The 24,783-nt window shown below is 40.6% G+C and overlaps 1 protein-coding gene and 1 long non-coding RNA gene across 3 annotated transcripts in view; both read right to left on the bottom strand.

The window, feature by feature from the left end:
• Positions 1-699: 699 nt before the first annotated feature.
• Positions 700-8,693, bottom strand: LOC308547062. The gene is made up of 3 exons (XR_013997437.1): positions 8,566-8,693; positions 2,770-2,831; positions 700-2,491 (listed from the first exon to the last, which is right to left on the bottom strand). It is a non-coding gene; the product is annotated as an uncharacterized lncRNA (long non-coding RNA).
• An 11,301-nt stretch (positions 8,694-19,994) lies between these two features.
• Positions 19,995-24,783, bottom strand: part of COLEC10 (collectin subfamily member 10) — a 296,071-nt gene continuing 291,282 nt past the window's right edge. For both annotated transcript variants that reach the window (XM_081117393.1, XM_081117392.1), the window contains exon 11: positions 19,995-23,069. In XM_081117393.1, the coding sequence (XP_080973519.1) occupies positions 22,678-23,069 (392 nt within the window). In that variant the 3' untranslated portion in view covers positions 19,995-22,677. The remainder of the gene's footprint in view (positions 23,070-24,783) is intronic.

The raw sequence follows: 24,783 nt of genomic DNA, 5'->3' as shown, positions 1-24,783 counted from the left end.
CTGCAATGCCCACTTGCAATTTCCTTCCTTATCACTCCAGAAATGAGACAGATGGTGAGGGGCACTTGGGATCGGCGTTTGCTATACGCGTAACACCGTAGAAGTTAAATGGAACTTTCAATTCAGTTTTGTCAAAGGCGGTATTTGTTGAAAGCCAGCTTTTCACAAGACACATTGATAGTCACTGCAAAGAACTAAAGCTATTGATTGATTGCTATTAAGCAAACTCTTCTTTTGGAGCACATCGGAAGGCGAGAGGACTGCCTGCCTGTGAACATTTATTATACTTGGAGGTTAGGATTGTGAATGGAGCTTAGTCAGAGGTGTGCTTCTCTAGACCTGAGTCCATGCTCAGAAATTCACTCAAATAAATGAATTTGATAAAATTTATTGCGTAGGTGCTCTGTGCTTCTCTCTAAACACAAGCTCCAAATAACTAACACAGTGGGCATTTAATGGGTATTTATAGAGCTCCTGTCATGTACCAGGCACTGTGTTGAGTGTGGGGGATTCAATGTACAGCTAGATTCTCAGTTGCTGTATAGTCTTATATAATCCACAAGATATAAGCCCTTTTCGGCATGGGCTAGAGTGAGTAGGACAACTTGCCTCCTTGGCCTCATTTCTCTAGATCTACACACTAACCTCAACTTTCCATCTTAATACTATGCTAGTGAGTAAAATAGATTCCCCCCAAAAGAAAGGAGAGCAATTATTTTATTTAAATTTCTTGTACTAACAATCCAGCAATATGACTTGAGTTGTTCTTAGACTTGATCCCTGCAAAGCAGCAAATCTTTTCCTTGGGGCTGACATGTAAAGATAAGCCCTGAACACCAAACACTGCTTCTTCGCAATTTTCATCATGAATTAAACCATACCAGCCCCACTGCATTTCCCGTTTTCCAATGGAATAGATGCAGCTCTTCAGTTCTAGCTTCGCCCTTGCTAATTTTTTCATCTTGAAGCAGTTATTTATTATTCCCAAGAATAAATTTTTTTTATCTGGAAATTAAGATATCTCATTTCAGGGGTGTTTGAGGGAGGAAAGAAAAGATTACAGAAGACATTTCTGGAATATAACCAGTACTCAAAAAGTGTTAATTCTCCTACAAAGCTTTTATCAGATTATTTTGCTTTTACTATCTATTAATCACCTTGACCTTGAACATTTTGGATACAAACCAAAAGCAGGGGTTAATGGGGAAAACAGGGAAACAAAAAGGTCAAAGGATAACCTGCCAGCTGGATATGTACCCCAGTGAACAGCCATCACTCGTCTGCCCGGCGACCCTTCCCTCCTCCTGGAAATTGCCTCTCCACCCTCACGCCCTCCTCCCGAGGGGGCCTTCCCCCCGTTATAGCCATCTAGTTTGAACGGCAGCTGACACGTCTTACAAGTCCCAGGCACACTTAGGGATCTGAGGTGAGTAAATAAATCCAGAGGGCCCCAGCTCGCTGCCTGACCTTAGCGGACTGGTCTGGGAATGAACCCTTCACTCAAACTGGACAAACTGGGGATCGTCTCTCATATTTTTTAACTTGAAAAAAAGAGACAGCAGGAGCCAATCACTTTCTGGTGATGATAATGAAACACTGAGGATGGAGTTGCTGCCAGATTCTGTATTTCCTGCTAGTGGGAAAAACTTTCCTAAGAAAATGAAGCCAGCATGTGGATAGAAGACGTGTAATATTTTCTGGAGACATTGGAGTTTCAATTCCCAATTGGCCCCTGGACCGTATTTGCTTTTTTTGTGGTTACAAGTCTTCCAATAAACACTCCCCCCCCCCTTTTTTTTTTTTGGCTCGACTTGTTTTCTGTTGGCTTACTGTCACTTTTAACTAGAAGCCAGCCTGACTTAGAAAATCCCTTACAGAAAGTCAAGACCCCATGAATGCTCCCTCCAGGGCCCCCAGGAGGTTCTGGTACCTGAGTGAAAAAGGGGCCTGAGATCAGGGCTGACGGAGGGGTGGAGGTTGCCCTCACCTGGCCCTAAGCAGAGCCAGGTTTTAGGGATTGAGGATGGGACAAAGGACAGCTGGGAGCGAAGAGCCATCCACAAGAATCCTCTAGCCCTTAGGAGCACGGTCAGAGAGCAAGCAGCAAAGATGGCAAACATACAGACAAATAAAGGGAACCAAAAGCCGGAGTCTCTGGCCCGACATAATTAACGGAGCAAAGAGGCTCGGGTGGGTAGTTAAGGGGCAGGATCTACTATGCAGGTGCTGATGTGGGGTTCCTGACACGAAGGAGCCCGCACTCGGATTAAAGGGTGACTGCGACACCACGCGCAGAGGGAAAGGCGCTGTTAAACGGACAGAACGTCGTCCCACGCAGGCCAATGATTTCAGTAAGATGATTTTCAAATGATGCTTTAACTCTTCAGAGGTGTTGTTTCTTGATCCGATATAGACATTTCTTCTAGTTCATGAGTGAGGCTCCCAAGTCAGGAAAAAATCCTAATGGCGTTATATTCCCGCTTTTAGAATACTAGGAATGTAAAAATTCAAGTTTTCAAGGTTATAATTTTTCTACTGGAAGGATTATTTATTTTGCAAAAGATTTACCATATTGCATTTCTTTAATCTAGGTAACGATCTTTTCCCAAGTTAAGTATGAGTCACTTTGTATTTAACATTTCAGGATACATCTCTTACATGAGGAGAGCAAACCTGTAAGCACAAATAAATTGCCCACTGGATTTAATATTGCCTGGTCTAGTCTGCTGTAATGATATGTAAGAGTTTAGTGGCTGGACATAAACTCACCTCATTCCGGATTACTATTTTAATAGTTCTCAGATGTTCTCTATATGTGGATTCATTCATACCTACAATCAAGAGGAAGAAGTTGTAGGTTTTTCAGTAAATATTTAGAACTCAACATTCATGGTTATAAATTCACTAATATTATGGCAAAGACTATCATATGGAGACTGATAACCATCATCTCTTAGGTGAGTAGTTCTTTAGAACAGAGAACACTTTCCCACTTATAGTCTTGTATGTCTTATTGCAATCATTTGAAGCGGTACTATCACCTTTTTTTTTTCCCTTTAAGAATGATAAAATTGAAGCTGGAACATTAAGTGACTTGCCCAAGATTATACGTGGGAGTAGCACGTAGGAGAGCCAAGATCCATTTCCATTTCTTGTGACTATCTTGCTTTCCAGTACAATACAGCTGCTTCACAGCAAAATATCTTATCTGTTCTTAAATGAGCTGTCTGAGATATCTTACAAATGACAGTAACAACTTCCTCTTAAGGCAGTTTCCTGTTTTTCAAGCATGATACTGTATAATTGGCCCAGGACTGAACTTCTGGACAATTGCTCAGAAATCAAAGTCCGAAATGCATCTAAGCAGTTTCTCAATTACTTGGCACCAAACTTTTCTTGGATATGATTCTGCTGTCTGATAACTGACAGACAATGCCCCAGTTTTTATCTCATAATTTAGCTTGTGGTATTTGTCTATGTTAAACTGATTTAGCAAAATATGTTCATTCTGCAGAGTAGAACTTTTGTTTGTTAAATCTGCATGAATAAGTTGGAGTAGAGTTTTAAAAACTTGAATCTGCATTTAAATATTTGGATATGTTATTACATTTTAAGAGATTTTATTACATTTTTAGATGCTTATTTATGCACCATGAATATATATTTATGTGAGTGTGAGAAATATACAATCATTGTGTTTATAGCAATGTGTTTGCTTTATTGAGCAAATTCCAGGGTAAAAACTTATTAGAGGCTAAGAATAATTATATAAGACAATGAGCTTGTTTTGTTTTAATTGATGGATAGATTTAGGAAAGAACAAAATATTACATTGTTAGAAATAAAACACTTTTTTAGTATTAATCAAAAGTATTGGGAAAGTTATAATGAGCTTATAATTTCAGGCAAGAAAAAAATTGGGAAATAGAAAAATAGTTGATTGTCTAGGTTGCTTAATAAATAACTAGAAAAAAATGAATCTTCTGTATTCAGCTAGCTCTACCATATCACTTCAAGTCCCCAGATGGGAATTTTTAATTATGCCTTAAAACACTGTGTGTACCAGGGAATGGATATCATTAGGCTTACCACTTTCTCATTATAGTTTTACATATACATTTACAAGCTAAAAAGAAATAAAAGGAAGCACTTATCACTTTACACTAGAGAATTTTGAGGGGCCAGAGCATTAAGCAGCCATTAGTCATCTTTAAAAATCTATGATAACTCAATCATATTACTATTGGTGACATTCAGAGAGTCCTTTAGTGAATATGTTCAATCTCCAGCTAATTTGCATTTGTGAAAAGATAAAGGTTCGTCTGAAATGAGCTGCAATAGTTGCTTCCATTTCAAAGTCATTACGTGGTCAGGTTATTTGCCAAGGCCTTTTTCTTCGGTCGAATTGTGTACGCACAAGACATTTGATTTATTACTGCGTTTAAGTTTGTTATTTACAGGACAAATCTTACAGCAAGGGTTTTACGCTTGGAAAAGTCCTCTTGAGCTAACTGCTTGTTTTGCTAAATTTACAGGGTTGCAATATACAGTCAGTTTTTCAAGCAAATGCTATACTCACAGGATAATTATTTACAAATGGACTTCATTTTATAATAGAAAAATCCAAGCCTTTCATGCATTGTATCAGACACACTACGCTGCATAATGAAGTCGATACAACATACCTGTGCACGCTTAAAATGTAGGCAGTTATAAACATTTCTTCTCAGACATTTGGCTCATTTTCATGGCCTTAGGAGAGTGTCTCTCAAGGGAAACCAACTGCTTTTGGCATTTGATCCCATCTTGGAGCGAGGGAGATATTTGTGGGTTGGATTCCAAGTGTTATTGGAGTTGCCTAGCTACCACATCTCAGGAGAAGGAGAAGCGGAGAGTTTTGACAGCAGTTGGCCATGTCGCAAATTTACCTGGGCCTTTTTTGACAGCTGGGTGGTGTAGGGAGCCTTCCCTTCCCACCGACAGCCTCTCCTTTGCGTATGACTGACTGTGGGCCCGTGCTAGGGTGACCGGTCTTCGATTGCTTCTGATTTACATCGAGTCTTTGCAGCTTTCAGGCCGTGAGGAACTGAGAGTGAATTTAAAAGTCAGCGAACAACTATTTCTGAACCCCGATCGTGCACCAGGATATGATACGGGGATACATAAGTCCCCATCTGAGGGAGTGGGCATAGCAAGGGAAACTTCCCTGAGTCGAAGATCATTAATTTGGAAGATGAAGAGGGTGTTGGCACAGAAAAGAGGGGCAAACGCTTGTGTGTTGACTCAGGAAAACAAGCATTGTGCGTGCACAGGTCTCGGGAAAGCTTCGTAGGGCTGAAAAGGCGATCCCAAGAAAGGAGCGAGAAGTAACTCTGGGCCAGTTCTTACAGGGTCTTAAAGGGATTATTAAGGATTTTGGACTTAATCTTAAAATAATAAGAAGTTATCAAAGAGCTGTAAGGGAGGAGTTTCATTAATCACGATTAAGGTTTTAAAGAGACACTGCTGGCCGCAATGAGGAGAGTGGGTCAGGGGCGCATGAGAGTGGCAAGGTTAGGCGCAGGGGACCGATTAGGAGGATATTACGTCGTCATTATATTACTGCGCCCAGAAGATGGCAGGGCCGTTTTCTATACTGGTCCACCAGGGACTGGATCACTGCCTGGGCAAAGTGATGGAAGGACGGCGGGGCCGGAGGGTGAATAATGTTCTCAGGAATGCCCATGAGACACACGAAGAGCAGGGGCTCCCTGGGAAGGTGGGGTTCCAGGTGCTCGTGAGAAACCCGAATGGAAAGGCTGTGTAAACGGTGGATCCGATTCATGGGCTCAGACATACATTTGAGCGGGAGTGATACACAGTGATGGAGGTTATGAAAATGTGAATAATGGCCTAGGAAGACAGTGCTGGACCCAGGCCCAAGGAACTCCAGTACCTTGTTGCCGCTGGGAGGAGTGTGACTCGGTAACGGCGACCAGCGTGGGCAGAGAAATAGAAGAAAAAATCAAAAGCAAAGGCGTCAGCAAAGCCACGTGAGGTGATTGTTTCAAAAAAAGAAAAATCCTCTCTGTTGAATGAGGCTAAGAGATAGGACGAAATGCGGACTGAAAGTATACTTTAGCAAGGTTTACTTTTCAAAGTATACCTTGAATAATGTTTAAGTTATTAGTGACCTGGCAGGAACAATTTTAGCGGCAGCTGGTGTACAGAAACGGAGAGAAGAAAGTGGGGATCATGACCGCAGCCTGGGCTTCCGGCTCATTCCCTGGGTGGGGGAGCTGTGCCATTTACAGAGCTGAGGCGAGACCTGGAGGAAGAAGAGGGATGGGTCTGGGAAACAAAGCCAGCAGCCGTTCTTTTTAAGACATGTTGAATTTGAGGTTTCTATGAGATAATCAACTCCAAATACTCTGTCCCAGTACAGGGGGGAAAAAATCAGTGTAATTTTATTATTATTATTAACAACAATAACCACCTTAATATTTTTAGTGAACTATTTTGCTTGGAGTGTTTCCTTAGGAATTATTCATTGAGAACTTAAGATAATCATATATGACTATTCAAAGGTTTGAGGATTCTGTTTTGGCTAAATATTGTTTCCCCAAGAATAAATTGGGTGTGTCAAATAATGTCATAATCTGTTAATTTTTGAAAGCCATGGCTTAAAACAACACTAAAAAATAGAAAAAAATATGAATATGAAATCCTGAGTGGCCAAAGTGAAATGGATACTTCATTTCATTCAGTCAATAAAATTGTGCAGATTTGAAAAGTGAATGATAACACAGGAGCTTTTATGTTCGTTAACATATATCATACTTGGGTTGAGTCAATGTGTTCGGGCTAGGTTCCAGGTTAGCTTAACAGCAGCATTTTGGAAAAGCTACCCATATAATACCTTTCTCTCATGCTCTGAAACATTTCATATAAGTCAGCATAGAAGCAGATTCATTCATTCACGCTGTCGCTTCAAAATACAGATACAAGGCCCTGAAGTGAAATAATTCAAAGTTACTGCTCCCTCAGCAATTATAAATTGCCCATGTGCAGCTGACGTTTCTGGCCTGATTAGACCAGAATACAGTTCTAAGAGTGAAAAGGCTGCTGGAGAGGCTGTAACAGAACAAGAGAACCTGAAGGTTTGCATTTCTTTATTCTATGGATAGTATAAGGTGTTGAATTTTCTTGTTACTTTTTCAAATGAAGAGGTAAATAAAACGGAAACATGCAATTTCACTGTATATGTCACGTTGTCAAAAGACCAAACTCTTGGTTTGAACCATAATGACTTCAAACACTATTCCTTGCAAAGTGCTAGGCATACATCACAAAACCCATGAGTATTTTCAAATTAAACTTCCTTGGATCCGGTCATGTATGAGTAGGGTGACCATCTGTCCCAGCTTGCTTGGGACTGAGGAGCCTTGGGACATCTGAGATTTCAGTCGCAGAACTGGGATGTTTTTGGGCAAATCTGAAGGAGTTGTTCACCCTTTGACGAGCCTGGTTAATTATGACCCTTGAGTGGGGGGAAGTGTTGTCTTTACATATGTGTATTTTTAAAATTTGTAAGTACCCTCACCCAAATCATTCAAAACTGATTCTGTTTATTTATTTGTTTCCAGCTTTACTGAGAAACAAACTGACATATCACATTGTAAAAGTTTAAGGTGCATAACATGATGATTTGATATATGTATATATTGAAAAATGATACCACAATAATGTTAGTTAACACACCCATGACCTCACATCATTACAACTTTTTGTGTAGTAAGAACTTTTAAAAATCTGCTTGCTTAGCAACTTTCAAATATACAATACAGTCTGGTTAACTATAGTTACCATGCGGTAAAGTACACTGTCAGCACGTATTTATCTGTTGACCCTCCAAATATCTACTAGATTTTACTTTTCCCTTTAAGGCATATTTTAAGCTGGGGCTGTGTCTCATGCTGTTTATATGCAGGGCATCTCAGAATAATGCCCACTAGAGGTACTTTATACATAGTGGTTTAACAGGATGGTGGTTTGTCAAGAGAAAAAAAGGGGAGACTGATAGATACTACCACGTAAGAAATGCCTTTCCTTTTTCCAGGTCCCTGATTCTCAGATATACATGCAATTGGAAAATTACTATAATCTATGCTTTGTAAAGTTTATCTTGGGGATAAAAACGTACGAGAAATTTTTAGCTCCAAGACTGACGCACAAAGTTTTATGAACCAGGATGCAATAACTTGGTAATAAAAGTATTTTCTTAATCAGAGCCAGAGTTAGCTGTGTTGTTATAACAAGGCAATTTTCAGTCTCCCTTTCCCCCTTTTTATTCCATAGTCGATGAAATCACCATTCTTTCATGTATTTTTCAATGTTTAACTGAAGCATTAGGTATGTAGGTTTTCATAAAACCGAAACTGTTCCTTTTCATTAAATCTTTTATAAGTACATCAAACTAATCAAACCAGTTAGTCTACATTCTTGGTAAAGCATTACCTGTTTCTTGACACAAGGAAGTAAGAGTATATAATATATATAATGCAGTGTTGGATCAATGCCACCTACCTTCCTGTTTGTTGTCATTTGAGACCACAGATCAGAAAACACCTTTCAGCCTAATATTCTTGTTCAGCCATGCAATTGATTCAATGAAGGAGATGCCAATTCGGCTGATCAAGGTAAAGTTTTAGTGTAAATGCAAAGAGGAGCAATGCGGAAATATTAGTGGGTGGCCCTGCCTGTTGCTCAAGAGTGGGAACAGCCCAAAGCTGTTGCACAAGAGAGTTGGGTGCAGGACGCCGAGGGGACGGGCGTGGTGTTCACTGTCAGTGGAAGGAGAGGGCTCTGCTGCTGCATGGACCTGTCTGAAGAGCAGGGGGATCACAGGAAATTTTATCACCAGGGCGGTTATATCTTCACTTTTATAACATGGAACGAGTTTCAGAGTGGCAGATAGTCTCAGATTATTGGAAATATTTATATCAATAACAGTTGTTTATTTTAAAGCAAAAGTATACTTGCTAGGAGTTTTTCATGCCTGTCTCTCAACAAATACACATCTTTTTTGCCCATTTTATTTAAGAACTCTGGTGACTGCCAGGGGCAGGGGGTTGGAGAGAGGTGGAGAGGGTAAAGGGGTGATAAATGGCGATGGACAGAGACTTGATTTGAGGTGGTGAACACACAGTACGGTGTACAAATGATGTATTGTAGTATTGTGCACCTGAAACTTGTATACTTTTGTTAACCAGTGTCACCCCAACTTCAACTATCAAAAATGTTTTTACATTTTTGTATGTTCTTTTGAAGAAGGAATACAATTGTAATAATTCAGTGTATATATTTTTCCTCCAAAATAGTTAACATTGTTTAAGAATTTGATCACTGAATAGGGAAAATTCCATCAATCTAGACAGACTTCTGTGAAATCCTTTATTTCCTAGTAACTATAAATATGACAGTCACTTACTTTTCCTGGGGTCTAATCCTATGTATTTCTTTCTTTCTGGATCCTGTCCATTTAATTGCTTCCTCCTCTTCATGAGATTTCCTTAAATAACGCACTGTTCTAAGTATCAATAATCAGAAAGATTTGCCTTCAGTGTGTATTGGGGAATCACTTTAAGTTTACCATTCTTTGGCATCTTTAGTGTCAAAGTTCTTAGAAGTTCTTACCATAACATAAGTATTGTATTTTCAAAGTTACTTCACAGTCAAGAATATGAGTAGATCATATGATCTTCCATTTGTAATGTGCAATTCCCAGTACTCACCTGAGGCTTTTTGGTTAATTCATTCAATTTCTCTGAATGACTATAACATTTCTTGGCTGTTGATACCATCAGTCCTCCTGGAATCCTGAAATTTAAAAGCTCAAGACTTCTAAGTCTTTAAAAGTATTATCTACTGTCTGTCTTTCCCCATTATAAATCTTTAAACAACCATCAAACTTGATTACAATTTGTTTATTCTTCCAGGTCATTCTAATTCAGTCCTCTTTCTTCCGTTAACCCCCATTTCCCTTCCCTATGAACCCAGTTTTGGTGGGATGCCCATTGGTTTCCCTTGTATTCCTAACCTAAGAGGTGGCTAAAGCCTCAAACACTGAAGCCTAAATTAGCATAAATGAGCCATATAGAAATGTGGGGAGATTCTAGATTTTATACTACCCACCAGAAAAGGGATTGGCAATAAAGTATTTTTTCTTCACGTGCTAAAATTAGGTGATTATCTTTAAGTTATTCCCATTCTTGTCTAGTGCAAATGGTTTCCTCCACGTGAGAAAGAACAATGTCTGTGACAAGCTTCAGTTTCCATCACTTTTATTGTTTATACTCCCAGAGGGACACCTGATCCAAAATCTCTTCTATTATGCATATATTAAACCTTTAAAAACGTGATTGGCCTTGTGCATGAGTCACACGATCATTCTTGAACCAGTGTTTGGGGAGGAAATTTATCTGATTGACCAGCCTAGAGGCTGCCCCATCCGTGGAAGGAGAGAGGCAGAGTGACAAGTTTGCCAGCCCCCTCACAACTACATGGAAGGAGAACTTGTTGAGCAAATAGCCAATGTCCATTAGAAGGAGTATTTCAGGGCACTATTTTACCTCAGGGCCCAAATCTGGCTTTATTTGTAACATGAAACACATAAATTCTACATTAAAAGAAGTGCCATATTGTGTCAATGCCCATCACTTAGACCTGTAACTTCCTAATAAATGTCCTTTTTTCCTAAATGGAACTTGGTAAATTGTCACCTTGCCTGCAGATTGACTTTAGAAAAACAATAAAGTAAGTTTGTTCATAGTGCAATTCATGTAATGACACGTAAACAAGGAACATGAAAAATCAAGACCACGTAAGAGCAGAATCATTTTAACAGTAGTGAAATCTATTTCAAATCCATTAGCAAAGCTTCAATAGGCACCAGTAATGAGTTTTAAAGCACCTAGGTCAGAAACACCAAACAAGCTGCCGGTTCACCACACTGGATTCATTAATCATTTATGTCGCCTGCAAAACTGGTCTGTTAAAATGGACCAAGCATGTAGTGGCGGAGATCCTGACCCGTGACATTTTCAGATGTGAGGACCAGACAGATGTTAACCACCCATGAGAGCTTGGATAAGACAATGAGGATCATTGGTATTATAAAGAAGAAAAGATCAGAAAAAATTACTGAATAATTCTAGTCAGACGAATGTTTCTCCACTTAAGGTACAAGGCAAAACGGTCAGGTGCTCAGCGCAGAGCCTCACTAGGAGCTCTGTTCTCTGCCCTTTAAATCCGATTTGCTGGTTTCACTGCTGCATCTCACCACCTGGTAAATGGCAGTCACCCTTTCCACTGGCCACGAATTCTCGCAGAGAGCTGTCGTCTGGGTTACACCTGCACGCCTTACCTGTCACCTGTTGACATAAGTGCTTACTGAGAGTCCAATATGTTTGTTCTCAAACCTGTTTTTGCCAGTTCATTTATTACTGTGATAAAATAATGAAATATTAATGAACTGAGATAATATAGGAGAGTTTACTGTGAAAATTAAGTTAAATCCATTGTAAAATCTTGACTAATGTAATTTTTTTTAATGCTGTATATAATTAGCTAGGTGCACATTTTCAAAGCAGTTGTGATGGTGATCTTGGTGGCCCCTTCAGATGCATTCTCCTCCATGTCCCACCTTGGATGTCTTCTGGTGGCCCCTCAAATTTACTCTTCTGTCTCCTTTCTCATCTTCTTCATCTTCAGGAGGCTGAACTATAAGCACTTACTCCTCAGTGGGCTCCCTTGCTCTCCAGCTTCTACTGGTTTCAGCCAGTGAGAATCCCTGGCAGGGCATCAAAGGGAGGGAAGTATGGAGTATTTATTGTCCCAATTCCTCCCCTGTGGGATCACACTGAACAGGCGCATCCCTTGACCAAAATTCTTTCTCACTCTGGCTCCTGGTAACCACACCCTGTCTTTCCTTTCAGGGGCACAGGTATTCACAGCGCTCAGTTGTCATCAGCCCTAGTGTATTACATTCTCCCTGTGCTCCCCCCTACTTTGTCTGAATTTTTGCTCACAGTCCCTTTTTAGAATTTGCCTTATGCAAATTCTGTGTACCAGCTGTTTCCTGCCAGCACCATGACTAACATACCGGAGAAATAAAGAGTGTGGGTGTTGGCATGAGAGTCCTGGATGCCAATCTTGACTCTGTCACTTTCTGTGCTAAGTGGAGAAAGCCAAGCAGCTTTGGTACTTTTTCAAATTCCAATTTCCTCTTTATAAAAAGTTGGATAATAATAAATTTTACTTGATAAGCACACAATCTGCTTCTACCGCCCCAGGGAGAATCAATTATTTATAGCTTTTTTGTTTAACAAAGTGCCTGGCACCTACTTAATGCTTATTGTGTTTTGGCAAATGAATAAATTATTTTATGAATGAAAGACGATATTTTCTCAAAGAGACCCACTTCCTGGTAAATTTGGCAGTCATGGATCAGATAAGTCCTTGACAACCTTTAGGAAGGATATTTCTTGGTTGAGAACCAGATTAGCTCCATCTGAAAAACTTTCACTAGTGTCTCACCCCATTGGCTTAGCACACACTCTAAAATCAATCATGCAAACTTAAATTGAGCTGAAATAAAAGGTCACAAAATGAGATGTGAAGGTATGCATTATTTTGGGCTCAGAGTCATGTGGGCTAGGATTTAAAAACTATCTGACTTCCTAGTCAATTAGACTTGCGGCAAAATCCTAACTGGAGATAACGCTAATTATCCTGGTGTGCTCCATACTGACATTTAAAATGTGCTATGTAACAGTTACAGAACCTTCTACACACTTAATGTGCACCAGGCATGTTCTAATTGGGTCTAATATATATATTATATATATACATATATATATAATATAAATATCAATTAGTCTCTGATGGAGTTATCCTTTCATTATTCCCATTTTACAGAGAAGAAAACTGAGGCACACAGAGGTGAAGTAACTTGCCTAATGTCCTATGGCCAATACATGGTGAAATCAGCACCTGTACACTTAACTGCTAGCCTGTAGTGCCTGCAGCAGAGAGAATGTTATGTGTAAACAACAATGAAGTAAACGTCCTTCCAGTCTTGGCCTTTAACAGCATCCTGTGCGCTGTTCCAGCTCTCTCTTTGTCTTCTGTGGCAACCTAGAAAGCCAGGTTCCACATGGGACCCCTCTGAGATGGAGAAGCCGCCCAACCCATTTTCAACCATTATATGAATGAGAAATAAACTTTTATTGCACTAAACCACTATGATGTGAGGATATATTTACTTACACATGCCTTGGTCTATCCTAATAAAGAAATTGGTATTTTCCATCAAATTGCTTTAAAATAAAGCTGTAATATATGGTACTGGCTTCATTGTTAGGCAACAAAATGGTCAATATCAGAGGCTGGGATAAATGAGAAACCAATGATCCATTTTATACTTTGGAAGAGCAGCTGGAAAAAACTGTTGCCTTGGAAGACAGAATAAGTGCCTTTCACTTGCATTTGGGGGAAATGCACGAATAGGATAAAAGCACTGGTATCTATCGGTTATTATTGGCTGCCTTTAGCAAAGTTATTACCAAAAAAAATCAGAAAAGAACCAGCCAGAATATAAGTAGAATTGAAAGAAAGTAGAGACAGCCCAGAAATTAAGGTCTTGCTATGTTAAAATATGTGAAATAGTTAAAGATGAGATGTTAGAAGGCACTTAAAAAAAAAGAGGTCTAATAAAACTTCTCACTTGAATGCAGTGATCTGGGACAAAGATCAGATGAAGAATCTAGGCTTCCCATCTACGGCTCCAGAGAGCCTTAAAGAAATGGCCATTGACTTAAGAGATGGGCTGGGGCCGGCCCAGGAATACAAGTTGGAGAATTCTTCCGATCAAAGAACTTTTTGTGTGGTTGCTGGCGCATGGGACAGAAAGCGAGATCAGAAACCTACGAATTTTCGAAGAAACCACAACCCTGGTTTAAAAAAATTCTTTGACCGTATGAGACCTAAAACACTTCTTAGGGCCCAAACTTTTGAGGAAAAGAGTCAGGCTTCAAAGGCTATTCAAGCCCCCAAAGAAGTCACGGTGTCTAACACCCACATCAGATGTAGCCAAGGAGAACAGTGAGAATGGGGTGGCCTTGTCCAATTGCCAGGTATGATGAATGTGTCAATTTAACAGCAATATGTTACTTTAAATTACTAAAAAGCCTTCTTCACCTCAAAAATGTCAACTTGGTGAAAAAAATAGACAATAAGATCACCAAGGACTTTACAACAATTTAAAACACCTCATGGCAGTTGCTTCTTGGAAAACTATGACTGCTAGTTCGTCATTCAGAAAGTGTCTAGTAATCGTCCACTCAGGGAAACTGAAATTTCTGTGCGTATGCATGTGATACTGGCACAACGGGACTGATTTCCAGCCAGCAGTTATATCCCCGTGGTCTCACCCATGTTTGGTTTCAGTAAGCACAGCCTTGCTTCTTGGATTGAGGTATTCAGAGCAGTGTGTACAGGATGTACAGTGCAAAGGAGAAATATCACTTGCACTTCTCTACTCCCAGTCTTACTTAAATGCCTGGTAGACACATTGTTTTATATTAAAATAAACACATTATTCAAGGTGTCCTCCAAAAATGTATACACTGCTAAAAGCTGATAGTTCAATTGATATTTCTTTTTTTTTTTTTTCAGATTTAACCCATTGGAATTAATAATTATTCTAAGTGTGTATACATTGTTGGGACACCCTATATTGTAGATTAGATTGGGACATTTAGATGAATTTTTGAGATCAGATATGGAACTGCCAATATATTTATTTTTGCAGCATTGACGTACTTTAGCTGCCCGGGGATGAATCAGTTGGCAGGAACAAGTTTGTGAGTCTAAGTAAACTGAGAAACTGGGAGATGAGAGAGAACAGAAGGAAAAAAAAGAGTGTGGGAGGCATCTTATTTTAACAAGATGGGTATTGCCGCCTCCTGATATTTATATCTAAAATCCCACTAGTCTTTGGCCACTGGATAGAAGAACAAAATTCAGGCCTGGGACGTCCAAGATAAATGTTCCAAGAAGTTGTGATGTATGATGTCTCCTGGCAGAACAAAGGGGAGTGGTGGCCCACTATGCCCTTTACCCCTTTTTATTTCCTTTCCTTCCTCCTGTTCAGCTCTTCAATTCAATTCGAATGAACATAATTCAAAACACTATGACTCCACACAAAGCTGTATCTATTTCTAGGTAGATGGATACACCCACTATCGTAGTGTGACTGCACCGGCTGCACCGAAATGCCACAGGGGGACTTTGGGGATGTTACTTGATCTCTGTCTCAGTGTACTCAAAGGTAAAATGGAGATAGTAATAATATGTGCCACATTCGGTTGATTTGTGCACTAAAGCAAACCACATATCAAATGCTTGCTTAGCCTAGCACTCAAGTTATATCAGTTATTATTATTTTGATTGACAGTATCCAACCTGCGTTCTTGATCCTATTGTTTTAACTTTCCTTTATGGGCAAGGCAAGCTTCCTGAACGTATCCTATGAATACCATCTCTACTTCTTTTGCAGCCCATTTCCCATCAACCCAACTCTACTTTGTCTTCTGCCTCCCTCAGTACTACTCAGACTTCTCTTGCTAAGTTCCTTTATGACTTCATGTTAACAAAGTCAATAGGTACTTTTTAACTGCTGTTTTTAATTGGGCTCTCAGAGACATTCAATAGAGTTGAGTGCTCCCTTCTTTTTGAAACATTTCTGATTCCACGACTACTTCTCTCACTACTCTTTATCAATGTACCTTAAGAAACCCACCCCTTTCCTTCTTCTCAACCTTTACATATTAGAGTAACTCAGATCTCAGACCTGGGATATCTTCTCTCCTCACTCAACATTTTCCCCTAAGCAACCTCACCTATTTCTGTACCTTCAAATCCTATCTCTAACGCCCATGATTGCTGTGATATGCTTCAGCCAGGACTGTCCATTAAAGTCTCTAAGAAACATAAACAGAAGTATCTATATCTTATGACACAGACTCAAGTAAAGTGAAATTGGAAAGTTGGAATTTCAAGTTCTGGAACCTGATCTTCACGCATGTGTAACATGGCTTGCTGAGTTGCAGAATTAGCATCTTATATTGTAGCATAAGTTGTTTCTGACAAGGCCTTTTGAATACAAGGAAACGTGGCTGCTCAGGACTTCTCAGACATAGTGTATTACTCGCCTCATGTGGGGTGCTGAGTATTACCACTATTTGGAGTAAATTCTGGTGAGAAATAGAAAGGAAACTTGCTCGAATGTTTCATTTGGTAGATATTATTCTTGATTATTAATAAAATATTGATGAGTTCTATTTCTTCAGTTCTTGAATTCATCCCTGATTTCTTCGATATAATCTAAGATGTTTAATGTCATGAGCCAGATGGTGAAAATGATCTAATAGGTTATGTGGGAGGAGAGGAACCAAGGATAGTACATCACTCCCCTCATGTCAGAGTGAACTAGTGCTAAGCTGGCTCATGGCGGTGAAAGAATCAAAGACTCTTATTGAGCACCTTCCACTAATGAAAGAAAAAGAGGGATTTCTGCTGATGGACTCAAAAGGAGGCGAGTAGAGACTAACTCTTCTTTCTTGTCCTGCAATAGTTGGAGAGAGCAAGATTAGCAGAGAGGAAGGACAGTAAAATGTCTTTTCTCGATTGCCCTGTTCCATATCATCTTTTCTGTGTTTTTGTTGACCTTAATTCTTTTCAGGGACTCATCTTGACAATGAGAGCAGAGACAGAAAGCAGAGGCCCACAGGTCCCGGGAAAGCATCAGTAAATCAAAGGGGGAGTACGTGGAATTGTTGGTTACATAGGTCAGAGGGGCACTGGCGCAAATCCCAGTGGCCACCGGGCATCTTTAAGGAAAATGTAGTTGATTAAACATGAGATTTCTGAGGTAAGCCCTGGAAGAACTGGGCTGCAGAAAATAGTCAAATGTGACACAGTCTCAAAGATTTCATCCTTGGAGATTCTAAAGTCCAGTGGGTGGCCCAGCTTCTCCTGCTGTCTGCCACCAAATGTTTTCTGCATTGTCCTTTACCACAGGAAGCAGTCGCAGCCGATGTCTTCCAGTAGGAGTATGATGAGAAATGTTTAAGACCTAAGCTACGCGGTATACCCATAAAATGGCTTTCTTCCAGGACAAATATTCCTGGGAGCTGGGATATGAATCAGGGCATTGGTTTTCTGGTTGAGGTGGACTTCATTCAACCCTTCCTTGATGGGAAGGAGATTCACTAAGGTCTAACCAACGATTTCTTATGGGCATTGAGCATATAAACCTAAATGAGGGTGGGTTTACATCCAGAACTTTGCACAAAATAACATGAAATTGCCTTTTACTCCTCATAATTGGGTGTCAATGGAAGAAGCCATGTTAAGAGTAAAGGAGCTAAGCACCTATAATCCCAATAGCTATGTGGTAATTATGCTTCTGCAAAGGGTGAGAGTATTTTCCAACTATGGCTAGAAATTTGCAGGAAATAAAAGACCATAGGATTACATGAAATGCAAGGGTGTTTCAGAATCCCAAGCATGTAAATTATTTGGGAGTAATTGCTAACAATTTAATGGTAAAGATTTCCAATACAAGGAGTTTGCACACCAGGACCCAGGTATCATGTAATTTCTGTTCATAGGGAACTGAGGGCTTGATTGTGGTGATCAGAGGAACACATCCTTTGCTCATGTGTAATTTCACCCTGCAAATATTATCTTGATAATTCACAGAAGCATGAACCAGTGAGGCCAGAACATTAGTGCATATAGAGCTACTGAATTATTGAAAATGTAAGAACGAGGGAAATTTATGCACAATTTTTTGAAAGAGAAGCAGTAGTATAATGTCCCATCCTGTCCCCAACAAGACAGAGTACCCAAGGAAAGAAGAGCTTAGGTAGTTTTTGTTTTGCACTTCCAAAGGTGGAGACGTGAAAATATATTTTACCCCTGCCTACTCTTTTTATAAGATCTCTCTATGCAAGGGTGTTTTGTGTTAGGAAACCCAGAAGAAATATTTTCAAGCTTCTTTAAAAAACTGTGTTTTTGATATTCCAATGTCTCAAAATGTATTTTTGGATATATCAATTGATTTCTTCTTTCTCAAATGTGGAGTCCAAATTGGAAATAGCTTCCTGTTTGTTCATCCTGTTCTTTAAGTCCGAAGGTCCTTTAGGGCAAGAACAAAGTCCCTATTCTGTGGAAGAGAGAACTTCGCTGCTTATAAGTGTCAGTACAAAAATCCTTCACCCATCCTGGAGGTTGAGTGCCTGAAAAGTATCGAGACCAGCAAAATCAAAGATAAGATCATATAAAACAGAGGATTTGGGGAAAAACATTTTAAAGCATATACATTTTGAAAAAGCACCCACTTCTAAAACATATCTGCTTCTCCTGGTAAGCTTTCTCCAGAGTCATCTTCTCCAAGTCAATTCAGGAAATATCCATGTGAAACTGTGATCTGTTAAGGAAGATTCTCCCACAATTCTATATTATGTCAACTATATGTCTGTGTAAAAATATTCACTTAGACTTTTTGGATTTAAATTGAATGTGATTTGCAATTATGTCTCCCCTTATTTCATTTTCTCAAGACTTGGGAAAATGCCTGGCTTTTTCACACATCATGACAGAGCACACGAGAACTCTTCCTTGGGACTAATATTCTATCAATATATCAAGGGGTGGGTTGTAGCCAGTTCTTATCTCCATCCCTCTCCCAAAGACCCATCAACCAGGTTTACACACAGTAAGGCTTAACTTTTGATAAATTAGTCTGTTTAAGGGTTCTAAAGTGAGTAATGCATATGTCAAAGGGTGATCTAGCTTTAAAATCGCACGGACGCACATTAATCTGTATTATCTCCCAACTGTAGACTCCAACATGGTGATTGATGCGGGGTTGCTGTCTTCACATTTTAATAAATTATAAAATGTCTGAATCATTTCTCTCTTCCTCCTACCTGTCCTTATTTTATCACAAATTTGACAATCTATGGCAATCTGGGTTTCACTGAATATCAGGTGTAGGTCACCAGGAAAAGATAAGGCGAGGGAACATTTGCCAGGTGTCAAAGTTCACTCACGCGCAAGCACAGGAGTGTGTCCCCTCTGGTGAGGAAATGGTGTGAGTGACTATACACATTGATACAGGAACCTTCAGTTCCCATCGCGGGTCGGCCCAAATGCGTGCATAAATGTACTAGAAGAGATGCATCAGTGCTGCTCTTTAAGAAAGGGTAATGTGCTACTTTTTCAAAAAATTCCCTTGTCCAACTGATTTCAGTGTATCTTTGCAGGGTTGTTATGTTGCAGAGGAAGGAGGCACAGAAATAGAACAGGTTGAGAGGTTCCATCCCTGGTAACAGATTAGGTCTTGGGTCTCAGTGTGGTAGGCTTGATGAACCCGAGGGGAGTTCTGCCCACCTGACCGGCCTTCTTTTCCACTGTGTCTCCAGCCTTTATCACGCTGTCTCTCAACACATATTAAATGCCCCTCAAATATATCTGACGAATTAGTGAGTTAATGAACTCAGCGAGCTACCTAAGCCAGTTGCTCACCCTGTAGGCTTCATGCACCTGGCCTCTGATTTTGACTGAATTCTCCCACTGGCCCTGGACACCTGCCCTGAACCCTCTCAGTGGGGCTTTACCAAACCATCTACCTCTCAACAGCCTCCTCCCCTGGGGGTCGAACCGTGTCCACCATGTACCCCTCATAATAAATATATTATTTATGATTGAGATGCCCCCCCCAGGACTTTGAATATTATTCATGCTCTACATCTGTGCCTCTCATGCCTTTATCAATTCAAAATTTGAGTACAATGGATGTGGGCCATACTATCTAGATTTAGTGAAATGTATAAAACCAGATATCCACCTAAGTAACCAGTCCCATAGTGAGGACAGCAGCCCCTAACCCATTTGTACTTTTATTAATAGGTTGCCCCGGCTTATCTCAGGGCCAGACCTCTTAGAGCTATCAATAGCAAAAGGCAGGACAATGGGTAGAAATTGGAGGGAGGTTCACTATAAGGAAAAACTTTCTAATGAGGTTAGCAAATTACCAAAAACATTCAAATATGGACTGCATGACCATCTGTTAGGGGTGCAATAAAAGAATGTCCAATATTTATGAAAAGATTTATGTGTACAACATCTGTGGCAAATTCTTCCTTTCCTTTCATCTCCATTCAAAATGACATGAGATATGATATGTGAAGGTGTTTATTTTGTAAAACACAAAGCAAGTTTCATAATAAATCTAATTAAGTGTGTGGTGCCTTCAAAATTTCTTCCAGGCAAGGTGGAAGGATGAGTCTTATCCTTTGAAGCTCTGCGATCTTCTCTTGGAAGCATTGGCAGCAAAGATGAGCCACGGAAAATGCTGTTATTATTATAATAATCATAATAGAAATCACAATAGCACTTATAATACACACAACAAATAATTATACTTTAGGGTCTCAGAGCAAATTAGAATATCAATCCTAATGGAGATCTTAGGCAAGGTTTATCGTCCATTTCCCCTCTCCTCACTTCTTTTCCTCCAAGCATTTCTGGAGCCTTGTGCCTCATGCTCTTGGCTGGCATTCTACCCAAAGATACTGGTTTTGGTAATAGTGTTCTCTTTGTAATTTTTATTAAACTTCCTGCCTTCAAAATATCATAAGCCACAGTCTCAAAAGCCTGAATAAGTAACTAGTTTATTAACTTGATGAGTGGCAAACATTGAAGAAATTCCTGTGATTGAGCTGAACTGAATGAGGTATTAATGGGTGATCTTGACTCTGATGTCACTGTATCCTAATGACATTCACTATGGTTAGAAACTTTAGAACTTTACCTAAGAGGTGAGAAGTGGAAAGGTCACGATTTTGGCTAGCAGACGGTTTTGTATGGCTTAAACTTTGGGTTAAAAATAGATTAGATGCCAACTTTGAAAAATATAAAGATATCTTCTAAAATTCCAGATCTCTGATTTCTCTTGAAATATCAGGACACGCAAAGACATTGGGTCTTCCATGGCAAAAATAACAGCCACCAAGGAGCCGCTGGTTCCTTCAGATGGGCAAGCTGTTTTCAGTGGATCAGGATCCCAACCTGCTCCACCTCATTTATTTATATCATCTGTATGGCCCCTGCAGTACTTGAGTTTGTGACCCTCGTTAAACCCACAGAAATAACCTGATTAAATCCTATCTCATAACCAGTTAGTCATGGATGAAATCATGAACAGATGGCATAAGGTGAACATCTGTTGTTGATGTGTTTCTCTAAGTTCATTAACAGTTTTGCCAGCATTTTAAAGAGTCTGATCATATGTCACAAACTATAACTGGAGCAGCAATTTAAAAAAGGGTGAACTGGAGTTTTGTTGAGCTGATTACTTTTAGATTCCAAATGAAAGCTGCTTAGAGGCTTGATCTGTAGTTCAAAGTAGAATTTCATCAGCTCAGTAAATGTGAGGCCTAGGCATGTTCCAAGTTCCAAGCCTGACACATTCCGGTGATGTCAGAGTACTAGAAAGGGCATCACTGCTGTGGGGTGTTTTTATAACATAGTTATGGAAGTAAAGGGCCTCCTACAAAATGTCACCCTGAGTGACACATTAGAGGTAGGGAGGAGGGGATTTAGAGACTTGACGTTGGTAGCACCTGGAAGCTTCTAGAGTTTTCTGAAGGCTTCATGAACCTCATGCATCATTCTCCATGATTAAGGGAGGAAAGTTGATATGAGTCAACCTAAGACAAGGAGAAATGGAGCCATATTGATAGCAGGGAGCAATTTAGCAGGAAGATTATAAACCATATTGTTTGAGAACAACCCTCTCTTTTTTTGTTCTTTTTAATTTCTAAAGGTTCCTTTCCATCACACCAGAGAGTTAATTATCTGAGGGAGTAAGTTGTGGGCCTACAGGAAGGGAGCCAGGGCAACTGCCTGATATTCTTCAGTGAAGATTATAGGTCAGAGACACAAAAGGAGCCTGTGTGATTCCATATGGCCTGGAGCAGGTCACTGGACTAGAAGTTCCTCATATTGAGGTTGGCGTCAAAGTGTTTCTATGTTTATGGGCACAAGAGGACCTTGCAAGTGTGGGTATGGCTATGGCAGATGACCAGTCAAAGAACTGGGGATCTCAGATTCAAAGACAGATAATACCTTGGCATTTCTAGAAAACAGGAGACCCTCCCCTATGTCTGACTTTGAGCAACAGCAGGTTATCCTAATCCGCACCAACCAACTGACCCAATTATCCACTGCGCTAGGTAGAGAGAGGTTTAGAGAGAGGGGACAGAGCAAATGCCAAGAGAACATTTCATTTGAGGCATAAACAATTACCTCCTGCACAACTAACAACAGCAAACTCTCTCTTGAGACCCATGGGACTCGGTGAGCTGTTGGTGCAATACTATGCCATGTCCGAAAACGCTTAAAACTGTCACCTAAGAACATGGTGACGGAGATTCCAAACCTCAGCTTAGCATTGCCCACTTGTCCCGACTCGGGATAAATTTCGCGTAACTAGGAACAAAAGGATGCACGAAAAGAACAGCAGTGACAGTCACAGGGAACGGCCACCGTGTAGCACGAGGGAAGCTACTTTTTCTTCTTGGCAAACTCGCAGACAAAGTACATGGTAAGGTGGCACTCGGTGTCGTTCCACCTGCCTGAGCTCAGCATCTCCACACAGTCCTCGTGGCCGTAGGGGTCGCTGGGGGCCCCCTCCTTCCAGTTGCTGTAGTTCTGCAGCGGGGTGTTGTCTGTGAACACGTACTGGCCCTCCCTCTCGAGGTCGTTCACCCCGATGAAGACCCGGAAGAAGCCGCTCTTGGCGACATAGTCGGCGATGAGCGTGTTGACCGCTTCGTCCTTGGGCATGGCCAGCATGCCGCCGCGGATCCGGCAGTGGGTCAGGGACTCCCGGTAGCTCTTCTCCTCCTGCACGATGTAGTAGAATTTCTCGTCTGTTTCCCTGATCCCTGCGATGACTTTGCAGAGAGGAAGAGTGGGATTATGTCTCTCAAAAAGAGAAAAGGCAAGCATATAATATTTCTGGATTTAAGTTCATTTCTTCAGAAGTCTACAGTTATTTGGCGAGGCCCTGTGATGAGGTTGGCACTGCCTTAACATTTTCTCCCCCTTTCTAGTTATCAACTGGAGAAAGAACTCCTACCACTTGGCCCCCCTGCCATTCCTTTTTAACTTCCCACACGACTCTGAAGCGGAGAGCTGTTTTGACACAGTTGTTACATGAACTGCCACCCAGCTCATCTCAGACTACTTTTCCCATCCTAGCTCCTGCTCCTGCCAAATGTACAGTCCCATGAGCTTGCCCTTCTCGCTTCTGTGTCCATGCATTTCATGCTGGGAATTCTCACTGCTTCTCTACCTGGAAAACTCCTACTCAGCCTCTCGATCTCAGTGTAAGCGATTTATCCCACAGAAGCCTTTTCCTGACCAGCCACTGGGGTCTCTTGTCCCCTGTGTTTCCACTTCCTAATACTCAGCACATTCTAGTCTAATTGTTTGGGTGTCTCTTCTTAAACTGTGAGCATCTTGACAACGATAACCAATGTTTGCCACTGTGTAGCCTTAGTGCTTCCAACATTGCAAAGGCATCTAGAAGCTTATTAAACTGATATGGGAATAATTCAGAAGTTTTCCACTTCGGGCCGAATTCCTGGGCTGTGAACATGTACTTCTGTTGAGTGTTTATACGTCACTCCGGGTACATGAAGCAGACTGAGCTGCTGAGTAAGCTGCAAGACGGAACCGGGGATGCAGAATCATTTTGAGCTCATAGTGTGGTATATGTGTTTGGGCTTCAGGGGCATTAACGTATACTTTTTAGGGTTCATAAGTTAAAATTCACAAAGAAATCTGTGACCACTCAAATGTTAAGAACTATTGCCATATGTTGACCCTCCGGGGTCTGGTTTATTCGTGAGTGTCCAAGTCAGGGCAGAGACCACGTCTTGTGTGCAGGTTATAGCCAGAACTCTAATTAGGATCGTTAGTTGATATTGAGCATTTCCTGTGTCTCTAGAACTACATGATAAGGGTGAACACAAGATGGCATCTGTGTGCTTCCAATAAAGTACAACAAATATAGCTGGACTGCAGTAAATGAAACCCACTGTAACACTAACAACAGTAGCTCCCTCATTCATACTGTCCCAGAAGGGAACACACAAGCCCCACCGCAAGGGCTTAGCTGCTAACTATGGACAGGGGGTAACAAACATGACTAATATGAAAAGTTGCAAAATTTAAAGAAACACATAATGTCCCTATTGGTCTGGGCTGAGAGCAGAGGAATCAGTGAAATCTCTGTCCAAATCCCTGCTCCACCGTTCATTAGCTCTGAATCTATGGGCAAGGGCATCTTTCTAAGCTTCCTCTTAGTCATAGCAGTTATATCACAATTATTAATATTCCAGGTACTCAAGGAAATAGCTATTGTTTTTACTATTACTTCTATTTTTTGAGACGATAGCTCTGTCTGAGTCCTGCTGTCCCTTTTTTGCTCTTAAGGCCTGGCCCACCAAACTCTGACCTTTTCCATGTCCCCTCCCTCCAGAAAGTAACTTTTTCTACCCATAGGCAATGCAGTAGGTATGACTATATGTAGTGGACTTGAAGTGTCCTGGAGTTGGAGTGGATAATTAGTATTTTGAGAAACCTTTAACCTGGTGGCACCAT

The sequence above is a fragment of the Miniopterus schreibersii genome, assembly GCF_964146895.1.
Source record: "Miniopterus schreibersii genome assembly, chromosome: 17".
NCBI lineage: Eukaryota > Metazoa > Chordata > Mammalia > Chiroptera > Miniopteridae > Miniopterus > Miniopterus schreibersii.
This window is presented reverse-complemented; position numbering and strand designations above follow the sequence as displayed.